This window comes from Rhea americana, unplaced genomic scaffold (assembly GCF_003343005.1).
Source record: "Rhea americana isolate MKP2758 unplaced genomic scaffold, rheAme1 scaffold_111, whole genome shotgun sequence".
Lineage (NCBI taxonomy): Eukaryota > Metazoa > Chordata > Aves > Rheiformes > Rheidae > Rhea > Rhea americana.
The window spans coordinates 1,032,926-1,048,951 of NW_028185162.1; the positions used below are offsets into that span (position 1 = coordinate 1,032,926).

At 41.7% G+C, this 16,026-nt stretch overlaps 2 protein-coding genes across 2 annotated transcripts in view; one reads left to right on the plus strand and one right to left on the minus strand.

The window, feature by feature from the left end:
• The window catches only part of ANKFY1 (ankyrin repeat and FYVE domain containing 1), a gene marked incomplete at its 5' end in the record, with an annotated part of 29,580 nt that extends 18,914 nt beyond the window's left edge, over positions 1-10,666 (plus strand). Inside the window, 9 exons of the mRNA XM_085314669.1 lie at positions 21-177; positions 1,288-1,488; positions 2,589-2,765; positions 3,171-3,318; positions 3,802-3,892; positions 4,226-4,350; positions 4,563-4,709; positions 5,218-5,308; positions 6,078-10,666. Coding sequence (XP_085170795.1) covers positions 21-177; positions 1,288-1,488; positions 2,589-2,765; positions 3,171-3,318; positions 3,802-3,892; positions 4,226-4,350; positions 4,563-4,709; positions 5,218-5,308; positions 6,078-6,210 — 1,270 coding nt within the window. The remainder of the gene's footprint in view (positions 1-20; positions 178-1,287; positions 1,489-2,588; positions 2,766-3,170; positions 3,319-3,801; positions 3,893-4,225; positions 4,351-4,562; positions 4,710-5,217; positions 5,309-6,077) is intronic.
• An 844-nt stretch (positions 10,667-11,510) lies between these two features.
• The window catches only part of CYB5D2 (cytochrome b5 domain containing 2), a 4,921-nt gene continuing 405 nt past the window's right edge, over positions 11,511-16,026 (minus strand). The window contains exons 2-4 of the mRNA XM_085314680.1: positions 15,845-16,020; positions 14,792-14,978; positions 11,511-13,220 (exon numbers count right to left, since the gene is read on the minus strand). Of these exons, the coding sequence (XP_085170806.1) occupies positions 13,007-13,220; positions 14,792-14,978; positions 15,845-16,020 (577 nt within the window). The 3' untranslated portion in view covers positions 11,511-13,006. The remainder of the gene's footprint in view (positions 13,221-14,791; positions 14,979-15,844; positions 16,021-16,026) is intronic.

The following is a 16,026-nucleotide window of genomic DNA, read 5'->3' on the forward strand; positions in this document are numbered from 1 at the left end:
ACTTTCTTACTTTTCTCTAGTGGTTGTGATGTGAATAGCCCTAGAAAGCCAGGTCCTAATGGAGAAGGAGAAGAAGAAGCTCATGATGGACAGACACCCCTGCACTTGGCAGCCTGCTGGGGACTAGAAGAGGTGATCCAGTGCCTTTTGGAGTTTGGTGCCAATGTCAATGCTCAGGTCTGTAGAGAAATGGTGGATAGATTTAGACATTGGTTCTCTATATTGARCATAGTGAAAACAAATTTCCATCTCAGCTGTGTTCTTTTGCTTGATAGAAAAAGATTGCTTCTATTTATGGCTGAGCCAGTACAATGACTGGCTGCAGTTTTGTGGTTTTTTCTGATCTGCCCATATGGTGGGTTAATTCAGGAAGCTATACTGGCAGGAAAATACTGATACAGAAGACTTCTTTTCATGTTAGCTTATTGTTAGCATAGTGCTCTGAATTCAACTCCTCTATTCCTAGTGTGAATTAAGGAAGGGACCAAGACTGTCTTCTGTAGCAATGAATTATTAGATCAACTGTAGTATAAAACTGCAGAATGCTCTAATAGGTTATTAGCAYGTGTTTGGGAAGTGTATTCTGTCACTGAGCATTCTGGAGTGAGTAATTTGAGTTGTACTTAATAGTTCTTGTTTATGTAGTAATCCTTGAACAGAATCTTGACAAAGAGCAACAGGAGAAATAAACACAAGGTTTTTAAGGTCTTCRTGCTACTTAGAATCATGACATCAAAACTGCATCATGGGTATGAACTATGGGTTCAAAAAGCTATGAGTATGAACAGCTTCCTGATATGGACGAGTGATTAAACGTACCTTATCAAAATTTGAACTTTAGTATACTGCTTGCAAAACATATATGCATCTGACACGTTGTACTTTTTAATGAGCCAACTATTTTCCTGATGACAAATTAATAATACTGTAAAACAAATGACATTAACTACCAGACAACAATATTTGTTCTGAAAGCATTCTGTTTCAATGCTTGACTGTTGTCTTAACTGCTCATCTTTGCCCCCTAAATGACTTGACTGTATGGGGGCAGTTCTGAGCTACTTGCAAGGCTATATAACACAGTGGATTGAGGTCAGCCTAGTTGCTACAGAGTTGTAATGAGAGCTCAAGTCATGATGCAAGTGAAATAGGTGTTTAATGTCCCAGCAGAAGACTATAAGCTCTAGGTCACAATTAAACKAAAAAGCTTCCCTCCTTCCTCGAAGATGGGGAAGGATTTGTGTATTACTGCGTCTTCATGCAATGAACTTTGTGGCTTCCTTCTAGGATGCAGAAGGAAGAACTCCAATCCATGTTGCCATTAGCAACCAACATAACGTTATCATTCAGCTTATGATTTCACATCCAGAAATAAAGCTAAGTGTACGTGACAGGCAAGGAATGACTCCCTTTGCGTGTGCTATGACRTATAAAAACAACAAGGCAGCTGAAGCAATTCTGAAGAGGGAGCCAGGAGCTGCTGAACAGGTAAGATGAGAGCATTCAAGGCATGTTTGTCTGTCTTACTGCATTAGATTGCAGTAGCAGATGTTCCACAAGCAAGCTCTGCTTTATCCTTTYCTGGTTCTGTATGCAACAAAGTTTGCCAGATTCTAATCTTCCATAGCAGGATTTATTAGGAAACTATAGATGTACATGTGCTTTTCATGAGAAAATCAAGAGTCAGTGTCTTACCAAACCTTTTAGTCTTACCTTCTCAATATTAAATTGAGGAACAGCCATACATATATGTAAGGAGAAGGTGCCARCTCTTAACTTTTCTGGGATGTTTTGTGATGGACTAGTACAGAAGCAACCTGTTACCTAGCTCTTTTAGAGAAGCTGGTGAAAACAAACTCTGTTCTAAAACAATTAAGTGATAGGTGTTATGCTGTACTGTTGAACTATGAAACCTCCAACTGTATCTTCAGGCTTCTGGTGTGACACTTCAGGCAGCTGCTCAGCAGTTTCTTCSTACSATGTGTAAGTTAATTACTAGTAATTAAGTATTTGAGTGCTTAGTGAGCTCTTGCTACACATCTAAAACTTGCATATAAATATAGGCTAGTTCTAAATATGCTTTAACATCACCTTTAAGACAGATATGAACAGCAACATGCACTTGGTGTTAAGCCATCATATGCACACAGTTTGCATTAGTGTGGCAAGATTGCATGTTGCTTCCTTCTACAGTGTTAACTACCTGATTTACTCAAGTTTGTCTCATTGGTTAAGTGAGTTTGTTCATCATTAACTGCTGCTTCATGCTTACGATGACAGCTGTTAACTTTTTTTCTGTCTGTCTTAATACTCTACTGTGTGGTCAAGAAATGACAGGGTTGTGAAGTAGAAATAAAATAGCTTGAAGCAGACTAGAGTGGGCAGATGCTACTGACAGTTTCTTTGCTCAGTTTATTTGATAATGAAATAGGTAAGTATCCACTGTCAAGCAGTGAAAGGAGCAAGACTCTACAGTTCACAACTAGAGGGAGCAAGTATCTAAGTGGAGATAGGTTCTACTGCATAGCTACTTGCTGTTCTACAGAAGTAACATAAGGGTTTCATTCYACATGCCCTTTCTGCCACAGGTTGATAATAAAGGTCGGAATTTYCTTCATGTAGCTGTTCAGAATTCTGACATTGAGAGTGTGCTGTTCCTGATAAGTGTCCAGGCCAATGTAAACTCTCGGGTCCAGGATGCCTCAAAACTAACACCTCTCCACCTGGCTGTACAAGCTGGCTCAGAGATCATTGTGCGTAATCTGGTATGTACTGGGGAGTCTTTCACTTCTTAGAAGGCCACATTGATAAGTCTTAATGCTGACTGACTGCCTACAGGCTAGAGAAGTTCCCTTAAGCTGACACTTGGTCTGAAACAGACCTCTAACTTGCCTAAAGTTACCATGGGTCAGACTGTTTGAGATGCAGCAGTAGCCTTCATATAAGCATGTCTGGCTCACAGCAGTCATTGGATAATGCACCTTAGCTGATCTTACCTTGCACTTTCTGCAGATAGGAATTTAAGTAGCTCAGTAATGATAGCATTATGTACATATTGGCCAGACACCTAGAAGTATCTCTGTACAGTGGAGTCTTGTGTACTGCATTCATAGGACTATTTTCATATCTGAAACATGTTCTTGAAGACATTCTTTCTTGCATCGTGACAGCTGCTTGCAGGTGCCCAGCTGAATGAATTGACTAAGCATCGTCAAACTGCTCTTCACTTAGCAGCTCAGCAAGACTTGCCCACAATTTGTTCAGTTCTTTTGGAGAACGGAGTAGACTTCACAGCTCTGGATGAAAATGGAAACAATGGTAAACTAGAAGTTTTTCAAGTGGATATGTACATGGAAACACTCCAGTAGGCCTGTTTGTAGTATCCCTTAGTGGTAGAGACTGGTCATTTAAAGGGCTCTCTCTTCAAAGACAAAAAAGGAAAATCCAAAAAAAGTCAAAGCTGGTAGAATGAGCTTTGGAGATGGACAAGGAAGGTGGGGAAATACCAGCTGAAGTAGCTCGGCTGGGAGAGCATTAGACTGAAGATCTAAAGGTCCCTGGTTCACGCCCTAGCTTCAGCAAGGGGGGTCCTTGTTGCTACAACCCTGTCTACCATGCTCTAGGTGACCCTCTTTGAGCAGGGGGGTTGGACTTAGATGATCTCCAGAGGTCCCTTCCAACCTTACTGATTCTGTAATCTGTGAAATAGAAAGGGAGTGCTTCTGTCTATCAGGCTGCAATTATTGCTGATGTTAACTACTTTAGATTCTTGAAGCTTCTCTTCTACTCTTTTTTTTTCAGCTCTTCACCTGGCAGTGATGCATGGCCGTCTAAACAATATCCGGGTCCTCCTCACAGAGTGCAATGTAGATGCAGAAGCCTTTAATATTAGGTAACTAGTATASCCTTAACAGACTTGAGGGTCATGGTGGAGGGGGAACCAGTATATCTTTAATGGGTGTGCTGGTATAACTAGATATGGAATTAAAGATTTGGCTTGGATTATAGCCTTTCTACACTAATCTTACAATGAAGCATGCAGAGCATGCTTTGTCTAAACACCGTAGAAATTACCTTCCTCTTCTTGGTATGCATTAGGTAGTTGTGTGATGCATTTTGAATTAAGTGTTGCATTGTTCAAGTTTGCAACCCAATTTGAAAACAAAGCTAGCTGGAGTGGGTAACTAAACAGACTGATCTGGAGAATATACTTCCCCCCCAACAGAGGCCAATCACCAATGCATATTTTGGGACAATATGGGAAAGACAATGCTGCAGCCATCTGTGAGCTCTTCTTGGAGTGCATGCCAGAATACCCTCTAGACAAACCCGATGCTGAAGGAAACACAGGTAGGTGAGCTCAACAGCTGTTAAACTTTAACGTCACCTAAGTAATATTAGTGGTATGTCACTTTTAAAGCATAACTAATTGGCAGTAGAATGTTAAATGCAGTAAGATAGAAACATTACCCTTATACTTCAGGGACTAGAAATTCTGTCCTAGATTGAGTGAAAATGAAGACCTACTCTGTGTTAGCAGGGAATTGTCTTTTATTTTTCAGTGCTCCTTTTGGCATATATGAAGGGGAATGCTAACTTGTGCCGTGCAATAGTGAGAGCTGGGGCTCGTCTTGGGGTTAACAATAATCAAGGAGTCAACATCTTCAACTACCAGGTTGCTACAAAACAGCTTCTCTTTAGACTGTTGGGTAAGTGCCTCTTGCTACAGTTGGAAAGTGGGTTTTTAGCTTAGGCTTCTGAGATACTTAGTGTGAGAAAGAACTTTGGACATCTGATGTAAAGTACTAATTCCAGAGGTGCTGAACGTCTTGTAAATATCCTGTCGCTTTGAATGAGGGATGCAAATACTCATCTAAAGACCAGCTGGAAAATTGCCTGGTGTGTATATGAGAGCCCTCTCAAACTTGAATGTGTACTTCCTTTTTCTGAAAGGATGAATGTGGGGATCCTGGTTGGTGTAGTCTAATGTGGCTTAAAATTAGACTTTGTTTTAACTTGCTACTGTACATTTCTTGCGAATAATAYGGGATTGATGAAACTCATTATGGATTTCATACAAACAAAAGTGCAGCTACTGCAGCTATAGTTAAATCAATTATATTGAGTGATACCTAAAACGGTGGAAAGCTTACTTAATGTTACCATACTCCTTTAGGTGTCAGAGTCTATTTTGCCTTTATACTTTGCCTCTAACAGATATGCTGACAAAAGAACCTCCCTGGTGTGATGGCTCCAACTGCTATGAATGCACTGCCAAATTTGGAGTCACAACAAGAAAGCATCACTGGTAATGTATGGCACATCTTGCTGTGCTTGCAAGGAAACAAATTTCCTTTCCAAATGTAGCAAGGTTTGTTCCTTCTGCCACTTTCAGACACCCCCATGTTAACATTAAGTGCATAACTGCTAATCAAGCTGAAACATTCCACCTTGCCTACTTGTTAAAGCAGTAATAAGCTATTAGAAAAGGTAGTCTGTGCATCTAAGAAATATTTCAGGCTTGTTGGAAACAAGAAATGTCAACATTCCAGTAGTGGAACAGAAGATTCAGAGGCCTACTGCTAGCAGGGGCTTATTTACTCAAAAATGGGTGATACTTGGACACTTCCTGACAGCTTAGGTTAGGTTTGCTGTTTGCAGTATGAAAATAGCTGAAGATACTGGTATCGGTTGCTTTTGTGTAGCTCTGGGCTGCCTTTTCTTAACTAATCTGAACTTCTGTAATACATGCTGGGTTAGATACTAAGCTAGACTTTTTTCCTCATAAGCCAGGTAAGACTCCCTGGTTAGCATTTTGCCTAAATTTATGCACAAGTGACAGTTGGAGTGGTAGTAGGTGACTTGACTGTTACAGACGTAGCACATCTTTTGGGTTTGGAATTGAGTTATGTGACAGTTACCAGGAGATGGAGAAAAATGCATCATTTCAATTGCGTAACACTATAGGTTTTTCAATGATGCTGCCATTTCTCAGTGATGGTATCAAACAAAACCCTGGTATTCACTGTATCAGTGAACTCATACTTCGCTTTCTCCCACCCCTCTTTTATCGACAGCCGACACTGTGGACGTCTGCTCTGCCATAAGTGCTCAACAAAGGAGATTCCTATCATAAAATTTGATTTGAACAAGCCAGTTAGAGTTTGCAACATCTGCTTTGATGTCCTGACTCTAGGAGGAGTCTCCTAGTATGCTGTGGAAGTAAAGGGATTCCTAGTCAGTGCTCCTGACAGCAGCTCTGCTTACAAGCCCTGTGGACAGGGAAGAGGAGGCCTATACATGTCTTCTGCAATAGACTCAACTAATTAAGGACCCTGTTATGATATATTCCAGTATAAATGATTTTGTATGACTGTAAATGTATTGGGCTGTGATAGACTTCACTAGGAATTTGAGTGGATCATTGATGCCAAGTGACAAACAGGAATTTAGACCCTCTTGCAGTGGGGTAYGGAAGCTAAAATTGTTAGGTTGGTCTTTGAATCATCATAAAACAGGTCTGTCCTTGACATGGTGCTTTGCACTGAGCAACTCTATTAAGTCCTGTTGCTTTCAGGCTGCTTAGTAGAGATGGCATTAAGTTTCAGGGTAACCAGGTATTTTTCTTTGCTTTGTCTTAAAGATAAATGTTCCCCTTCTCTAGAGAAGACTTCTTGTGAAGCTAGACTGAGCTGTTACAACCACTGTTCATTTCAAGAAACTTTTTTAAAATGGGGTCTAGTTCTAAGCATAGTTCAAGAATTGTGGCCTTACAATGGAAAGCTTTACAACATCTGATGCAAAGCAGTCAGAATTGCAGATCCACATCTTAATACCTCCTCAGTAAATGTCTTATTAGCTTTAGCAAGTTCAAGAGTGCAAGATTGTTTTTAAGTAGAAAATATTCTTGCTCACACCTGCTAGACCTATCAAAGCCTAGTTTGCACTTTCATATTTACATTACTAGTCTTTTCAGTTCATGAAACTTGTGTATTAGTGGGGGAAAAAACCCTWAGAAGCATAAGTGCTCTAAGAGAAGACCTAAGCTTAATGTTAAATGGATAAACACTAAAACCAGTTAAGTAGTCTAACTTGCTATATACAGCAATAAATGCTGAAGTGCATTATGAATCATATGAGGGAGACTAGCGCTTTCCTTGAATTTAAGAACCTTGGTTAATTGCTGCAGGAGAGCCAGTCACCCTACCAGTGTAGCATTTGCTGTCCATCTAGACGATCAGTTCACATCCAGTTTCAGCAGGATTGCCAGTGATCAGGAGCATTTGTTTGGAGGCTTACTGCTAATATTAAGCACCTGGCTTTGAAGAAAGGATTCTGAATCTACGATACAGTGCCATGCTTCCAGATTAAGCTGCAGTATTTAAATCTAGGCTGGCTATGGTCTCTGAAGATGCTGAATCTGAAACTGCAACATCACATTGTCCAGGTAAAGAGGAAATCACTTTGCTGTTGAACAAGATTATGGTTTGGGCAAAGGCTTCTGTCAGAAATATGTACTTAAAACTATTTTAAATGCCTTCTTAAGGCTTTATTCATCCCAAAAGAAGACTCTAGTTTAAACTCACTCAGTACTCTTCAGCTTTACTTTATGAACAACTTGTGTGCATTTATTTACTGACTGTTACATGAGGTGTAGAGTAAGGAGTTCATGATAATGACATGCTGCCCTGTTTTGGAATAGTGACTTCTTGATCTTTCTCAAGTGTAAGATGAGATGATGAGCCAGATTGCTACTGTTTTTTATAGGAGACTTGCTTGAGGTCGTGCTCCAAAACTTGTGCAGGAAAACTTTGGGAGATGGTATAAATGCTGACATTTGCACAATCAACTTCACATCAAGTCTTGCTGCACTTTGATCTTCCAATATGTGTATATTATAACTGGAATCCTGAACTTTGTAACACTAGAGAAGAATAGTGGATGATGCTAAATACAAATTTGCCTCATTGTTTAATGTCTGCTGCTGCCGTGTTCCAACAAAATACCCCAGGTAACACAAYTAGTGTGTGCAACACCAGTTCCTAACACAAATGATGCATCTCTAGCATAACTTGTTTTATATACTGCCTTTTAAGCTTGTTCATGGATGAGAGACCAAAAATAGGGTGTCTAAAGAATTCAGCTGCAAACTACAGCTTGTTTTTTTGGTAAGCAAAATAGATCATGGACAACATAATACTTCTAGTCTAGCGCTTCCTGGTGTTACAAGTTAACATTGCCTGTCGATCTTGAATAGTGAAAGGTAACTTTTAACAGAATAATGGAAAGGGAGAGTGTATTAAATCTTGACTGTATAATATCCCATGATAACATGTTAACCTCTTAGTTTGGAACTGCAATACTGTTTAGTGTGTACCTGGAAGAAAACTCCTCTAGCATCTTTTAGTCTTCTAAGGCTACAGCCTGTGGACTTCAACATAATTGGAAAACTGTAGAACATGTAATTGCTAAACTATTTAAACTTTTTTTTTTTCAGTAACTTCCCTGATGGAAGGGGCAAAGGAGCAGGGAGCTCTCAGTTTTAACAGAATAAGCAACCTTTTAAAGTAATGATGAAAATATGCACTAAACCTTCAGCTTAACTAAATGCAAGCTTAAGGCTGGTTAGTTTGCTTGTGGAAGGTGGATAATGTATTGTGACTGCCTGAAACTTTCATCTGCAGAATTACACTTTGATTTTCCCACCTTGCCGTATACAGCCAGTACTATCCCAGCTTTTTCCCACTGAAGTCTGGCAAGGAAAGTTAAGGCTATTGATAGAGACTAATGTGCAGCCTAGAGTGTTCATTAAATTCGAAGCAACTAAGTCTAGTAAATTTGATTAATTTAAAGTGCCTTTGAGATAGTTTTCTTACAGCCAACTCTAAACAGCTTTCTGCCAGAGTTAAAGGGGAGACACTTGCAACTTGAACCAAAACCCTAACTTAGTTCTCTCCTAGTCATTATTTCAACTGAAGAGGTGGTTGGCACCAAATAATTGGTGGGGCTCAATCCCTTATGCAGTCTGGTATTGGTCTGAGATATTAGGCATCTGGTAGTCTTTGGAAGTTTTGCTGGCAATGCCCCATTGCAGGACACAGACTCAAATGGAGGCATTTGGTAACGTAGTGATGGTCAACACATTTCCAATTCCATAAACAAATGCACTTCCTTTTTTTTTTTTTTGTGTGTGTGTGTAGCATACTTAGTTGTGACCAAAATGTCCACCCCTTTTACCCCCTACTGTCCTTGAGCAGTGTCTGTCACCTTGAGACAAATACGCCAAGCATTGCTCAAGAGGGTGTATGGAAAATGAACTGTATTCCTGTCCCTGGAAAGCAATGTTGTCAGACTAGGCTTTGGGCACTTCAACAGGGCTGCATGGAAAGTCTGTGATAGCTCATACTGTAGCTTCGTGGTCTGAGACTGGATTCCTTTTGATTTAGTCATCCAGCACTCTTACACAAGCACAAAATGTGGTCTGGCTAAAACTTGCACCTTCCTCGAATAGATATATGAAGTAATCACTGCTTCACACCACTAAGACTGAGAATGTTGGTGTTTAAAGGTACTAACAGCATTACAAGTTGCTTGCTAAAAGTTGACAGATGCCTTAATGACTTCCTGTTTTGGAGATCTGACTTGTACAACTTCTCACACAGTGCATGTCAATTAACATGTAACGATAGGGGAGGCCAAGGCTGCATCTTTGTTATAGATCAAATGTAGTAAGAGGCAAGTCTCAATTTCTTTAACAGCAGGGTTGAATATTTCAGCAAATTCATCTTTACAGAAACAAGGTTTAGAAGGTTCAGTTATTTATCACCCATAATAATACGTTCTGTGAAATAGAAAAGGAAGTCCGAGAACAATGGCATTTTATCTGCAATGTTCGTCTGCAGTCATTGTAAAAAATGTATTTTTCCAATATGCATTACTTTGTTGTGTAATGATTATACTTGTAATAAAATGCATAACTAGTTAATGCATCATGATGTGGAAACACTGCTACTAAAGAATCTCTGRTTGCATAAGACCGCTGCCTCCTCCCCAAGCTATCTTTATGAAGGCTTAAAAGCCAAAGGGAAACTAGGGTGTTATCATAGTCAGTGGGGCATTACAACTTTCTCTGTTCTGTAATTTATTCTAGATACTCAATGTAATGTTTCTGTAGAACAAACAACTTCTAGTATGCCCCTAGTTTACATCATTTAAGTCCAGTGCAGACTACCTATAATCACTTGTATAAAACAACTCTAACCTTTTACCAGACAGAGCTGGCACATGATCTAAATCGTGTTTGGCTCTGATATAGTTATAAAATAGACAATCTGAGCTGAGTTCACTAAAAAATAACATACTATTTTGCATTGTCACATATTAGCAGGTAATCTACCCTGAAGGCAGAGTATATAATTACTGCAGCTTATTTTTAACAAAGGGAAGCTTCAGTACAATAGCAAAACCAGCCAAAAGCATTTTGATAGGAGTATTAAAACTTAAAGTACAGCTAATAAAGATTGAACTGTGACTATCACTGGAACATTTATTTCTTCTTCAACAGTCAATTAAAAGTTCCTTCTTCCCCTCCTTCCCCACCCTGGGGAGAACTTTGCTTAGATTTTTTTTAATTAGGGTAGTAAAAATAAAACAATCTTGGAACAGAGTAAGGGAGTCTCCTTGTTTGTTTTTATAGATGACTTCTTTGTGGTGTTGGAATGGAGCCTTTTTTAGAGGTTTGGGTYGTGTGTCCCTTCCCCCGTCACCACTAAACTGAGGAATAAGTTGTTAATGTTTTCTTTTTAAACTGAAAGCAATATGTGACTTCTAAAATCAGTCTTACCTTTCGGTAGGCCCATACTTGGTTTTGTGTGGCTCTTAAGGTATCAAAACCATCCCATCAGCATTTCAACACTATTTGCATTGGGAAGAGCAGACTTAAGCATACAGCAAGATGAAACTTGCTTAGAAGCTAAGTTGCTGATATCACCCTATCACTAGAAATCCAAGTGCCTTACAGTTACAAATTAGCTTTTGTATTCAATAATCTTACGTGTGCTGTAACTTTTGAGCTATATAACACTGAACTTGCCACTCATTTCAGTCAGTTGGCTAAAAGAGCGATTGCTGAAAGTGCTCCCTGTGACAATCTTACTGAACTACTATGAACAGTGTGAGGTCAGTCGGGCTGATGACCTCTAAACAGGTAATTTTTTTGCCAAGATGACACATGTGCCCAAAAGCAGAAGACCCTTAAAATGCCCACTAAGGAGCCAAGACAAAGAATCACTGTTCTTCTAAGCTAAAAGCCAAGTATTTCCAAGGTTAGCACAAGCCTAAGGTTCAGTTTAGTCAAGCACTGTGTGATGGCTCTTTGCTGCTACCCATGAGCTTGTACAACTTTCAGTCATGGCAGGCAAGACCTAATGCATTGGTCTAAGTGCCTTAGACGACTTTTCCTCTGTAGTACAACTTAGAGATGGGGAACGAAAATAAGCAGCAAAACCAGCTTTAAAAAAAACCCTAACCATTTATTCCAATAAGCACATACACATGTTTAAGCTGTTGCATGGCCCTGGGCCAAGGCGGTTGTAACCTCATCTTTACTGTCAATGCAATGAAGTGATTTTTCTCACTCTGAAGGGATGTTGCAAGACCTCTTGTAATCTCACTAGTTTATTAACTAATTGTTTAGAATTGTAGGTATTTTTTGAGAGGACGAGAGGTAGAAATAGCTCAAAGCTCATAATGGCTTTATAAACATGTCCCAGATGTTTATAATAGATGGTTGTTTCTTTAAGAAGAGGAACCAAACACAGCTGAGCACAGAACTGTGCCATTGCTATCTATTGCAATGTAATCTATTTTAGCAGCAGACTAGGAAAACAGTAAAAGCCCTGCTGCAGCCTGGGTTTATAGTATCTGGACCCTACTCTGGTATGCCCTTGTCCTTTCTAGTCCTGCACAGAAATGGTAGTAGCTTGCTTTGCTCTTCTAGCAGGAATTGAAGTTAATAGATTTCATCAAGTGTGATAAAACACAGCCTTTAAGTAAGCTGGGCCTTGGGTAGGGAGGATGTCAACCTCAGATTATAGTCTGATAGACATGTATCAGATTGGGGGTATGTGTCATAAACTAGAATGGAAAGAGGAAAAAAGGGGAGATTACAGCAAGATGGTCAGGTTGTTATGTAGCTTTCACTGCAGTCTAATTAAAACTATCAATTCCTGACCTCTGAGTCATTTGAAAGCAGTAAACGGGAGCACCAGGAGGGTGAGGTTAGTTTAAAACAATAATCTGCATAGGTACCTTCCAATATCTTCTTTGCTCAACATCTAATATAAATACCAAATGAGGAAACGCAGCTATGACCTTTGCTTTCTGCACTCTGACAACTTGATAAGCAGAGCTTTTGTTTAACTAAACTACACAGGATCCTAGATACTCTGAACCTTCATTGCAGGAGAAATTCAGACTTCTCTGCTACCTTTAAACTCTTTCAAGAAAAGCAGATGCTTAGGAAGGAATGTTAGCACTACAGTGTAGTAAACGGAGTCTGAGTGACAGTGGAGGACTGTGCATAAGATGAAGTCAACGATGCTGCAGTAGTTCTTGTGCTCACCAACTCGCTTCCTTAAAATACAGCAAATACCCACCATGTACACTGCCATCTATTTCCTGACTGTACAAGGCATCAATTTTTAAATCTAGTCCAGGCTACATATACTACAGTTTGTTGCCAGATTTAAAAATACCATAGTGCTAAAGGATGAAGAAAGTAAGTTTCCCATTGCTGAATTTTTAGCCACTAACTGCATCACTTGGCTAAAAACGTTCCCTCTTTCTCTCAGCTCCGTTGTCACGTATTACACTTGCAAAAAAACTTGAAATTGCTCTCTCTCCCTTTGCACTGACAGATGGGAGGGAATGCAGCTGGAGCTGCAATTGCCCACCCAAGGTAAAACAGTTTGCTGTAGGACTAGGCACACATATCCGGCACTTGGAGTCACGCTTTCAGGACACACGACTCAGCCAGTGGATGGCAGCCTTCATATTCCTCCAAGTGAGGGTTATCCAGGTCACCTCTGTCAGGGTGCTCACGTGAGTCCAGCTGTCCAGATGGGGGACCAGTAGCTCTCACACACACGCAGTGGCTGCCCCTTGAACCAGGTACATACAGCTTCCGGGGGACTCCAATCCAGTCTCTGTTTATGCCTCCGCTAAGAATGAAAAAATAAAACAATTCAAATGGCCAATTCAGAATTGAGAAAATGCTTCCAGTGAACACAGACTCATGTAGCTACAAAGCAAAACAGCCTCCAAGAGTCAGAACTAACATGCATACTGATGTACAATTCACTCCTAGCAGCCAACATCCCACAGCTTTCTGATAGCTTTTTGTTGACTGAGCTTCTGCAGCCTGTACCCTGGACCTGGTCTCATCAGTGCTATTACATGCTCTCGCCCTTCTGGGAGCAACTAACTTCTACATCCGCTGCTTCTATTGCAGGAAAAAGAATCATCGCCCTACAGAGCACAGCTTGCCTATTGGCAAGGTGCCTGTTTCTAGGTAGCTAATTGCTCATAGTTAACGCGTGCTGCCTTATGTGCCATAACCTAATGCAGTGATTTTGAGAACTGGGGCAAAAGAAAAAAAAGTCTCAATTACTTTTGCAGCTATTCCATAATGTCTCTTCAAGGGCCAAATCCTATCTGTTCCCATAACTGTTGCATCTTTTCTTAAGCCTGTAACCTATTACACAAGAGGCTGCTATACAACATCCAGTCCCAAGACTGCGCTCTAGCTCACTCAAGCAGAGAAGCAGATCCCTGAGGTCCAAGGTGCTAGTGAGGTACTTGAAGCCCAAGCATCTTGCAACACGGTCCACAAAATGATTTCAGTTTAAAACAAGTAGTCCCTACACCAAGAGATGCACGCAACTAAACAGACCAAACAGGAAATGACTATTCAAAACTTAACCTTATTTTTATGTGGTTTTAAATGAAAATGGTTACAGAAATAGACTGTGAGATGGGCTGCGAAAYCTCCTGCAAGACCACCAGCTGATCCTTGGATTCAGGGTAGGTGAGAAACGCTGCTCAAATGCAGCAGACTGTCCTAGTGGGTTTTCTATCCTCTTTTCTTGAGGACAGGAGATCATGTGCATCTGCAGCAACTTCTGAACCTTGATTTGAATTCCAGTGTGACAGAAGAGTTGTTGCCTCAAAAATACCGTTCTTAAAAGTTTCACTGATCATGATGAAACTTCTGTTTTACCCACTCGTCAGGTCACTGAGCAGAGTTCCCCTTTGCAGTCTCACACTAGAGAATGTGTTCATTAGCCCTGCCTACACCCATCTGCAACCCTAGCCTGGGGCCTGGGATGAGGCTGTCAGCAGCAGCTGAACTGACAAAGAAAACGCAGGCACTCTGATTCACACAACAGCAGCAGCTGACCTGCCACTGCAGGAAACATGAGTGCTGCTCCTTGCAGTTCAGCTCTGCCTGTGTCTGAAAGCACAGCTCACGACCACATACAGGAGAAGGGAACGGGCCTGCCATATTTCAGCCATGCCAGCTGTCACCACCTTAGCACCAACCTATGTCCTTCTGTGGAGAAGTCAACAGACCTCAGTCACAGATGATGACRTACAGCGGCTGAGGAGCCCCTTCCTATGTGACTCCTGCTAGGAGGAGAGGCAACAACAGAGCTAAGCGCAATCAAATTCAAAAGGCAGAAGTGCTGTGCTCCAAAGGATCTGAGTATAACAGCAGGAAGGCAGAGTTTACCTCTGTCTGGAGCACCAGAATCGGCTGCCCCCAGCAGAGCTCCATTCGGAGTTACAGGGTGGAAACTGCTGCTTCCTCTGGTCGTTTTCTGCCTTGAATTTCAGGCCTTCCTTAATAGCAGCCTCAGCCTGCCTTAAAGCTTCTGTCGGCGCTCCGTTTTCGTCATAGAATCTGCCCACCAGCTTTCCTTGGAGAGAAGAAGAAGAAGAAGATCAGTTACAACTGCATACAACTGCAGTGTTTCCAGGCAAGGAAAATGACTAGTTCTAGGGTTTTTTTTTCATTAAAAAAAAAAAGTTATTTAAAGGCAAAGAAGCAGAAGTCTTCCAGAGGATCTTTGCCGTGCCCCAGTTTGAAAACAGAACTGAGCTTATGTACCTTCTATTCCTGGCTTACACAGTCATTTACCCTTTCTAATAAAACCATGCAGGACAATCTCAGGCACAAGCACATGCTAATGACTCAGTACAGATGACAAAGTCAATGGCACTTTCAGCTGCACAACCCAGAAGTCTTCCCAACACGCATCTCTGCCAAAAATATTCTCCCTTCACTGCTGCTCCTACAGGGTCTTTTCAGTCCTGCTAATTTCAGTACTTGCACCACTGCCTCCATGGCTTTTGCTTAGCAAAGGCAAAAGCAGGGCAGTGAGCTGAGGCTGACAGCTCAGGGCAGGGAAACTCTTCAGCAGGCTTTGACTTAAAGGAAAGCAGATCTCAAACTATACCTACAGGTCTAAGTAAAAAGCCGTTTGCCACGAGCAGAGCCAGCATCTTCAGGCCACTCACGCGTTCAGGGAGCATGCTGGTCTGCGAAGGTCCACAGCAGCCTAGGCGAAGAGCCATCACCAGGGTGGACATGCCCTAGGGGAAATCTAACGCCCTGCGGCACCGCGTTCCCCCGGCTTTCAACGGCCCGCCGCAGGCACSCTCTCCGCTCACGCCTTCGCGCCGCCCCACCGAAACAGCCACGCTTCTAAGGCGCTTCCCCGCCGCGGTGTCGGCCCGATGGCGCGGCAGGACACGGCCGTGCCGGGCCCGCGCGGACGCCTACCCACGGGCGCGTAGTTGCTGCTGTAGAAGGAGAGCCAGCTTTGGACGGCGAGCATCTCCYGCGGCGACAGCTCGGAGACGTCGTCCACCAGGCCCGTCGGGGAGAAGTCCCCGGTCGCGAACGCTCTGCTGGCGTCCTTCCCTGCGGGGCAGCGCCCGGTGAGCCTCGGCCCGGCCCCAGCG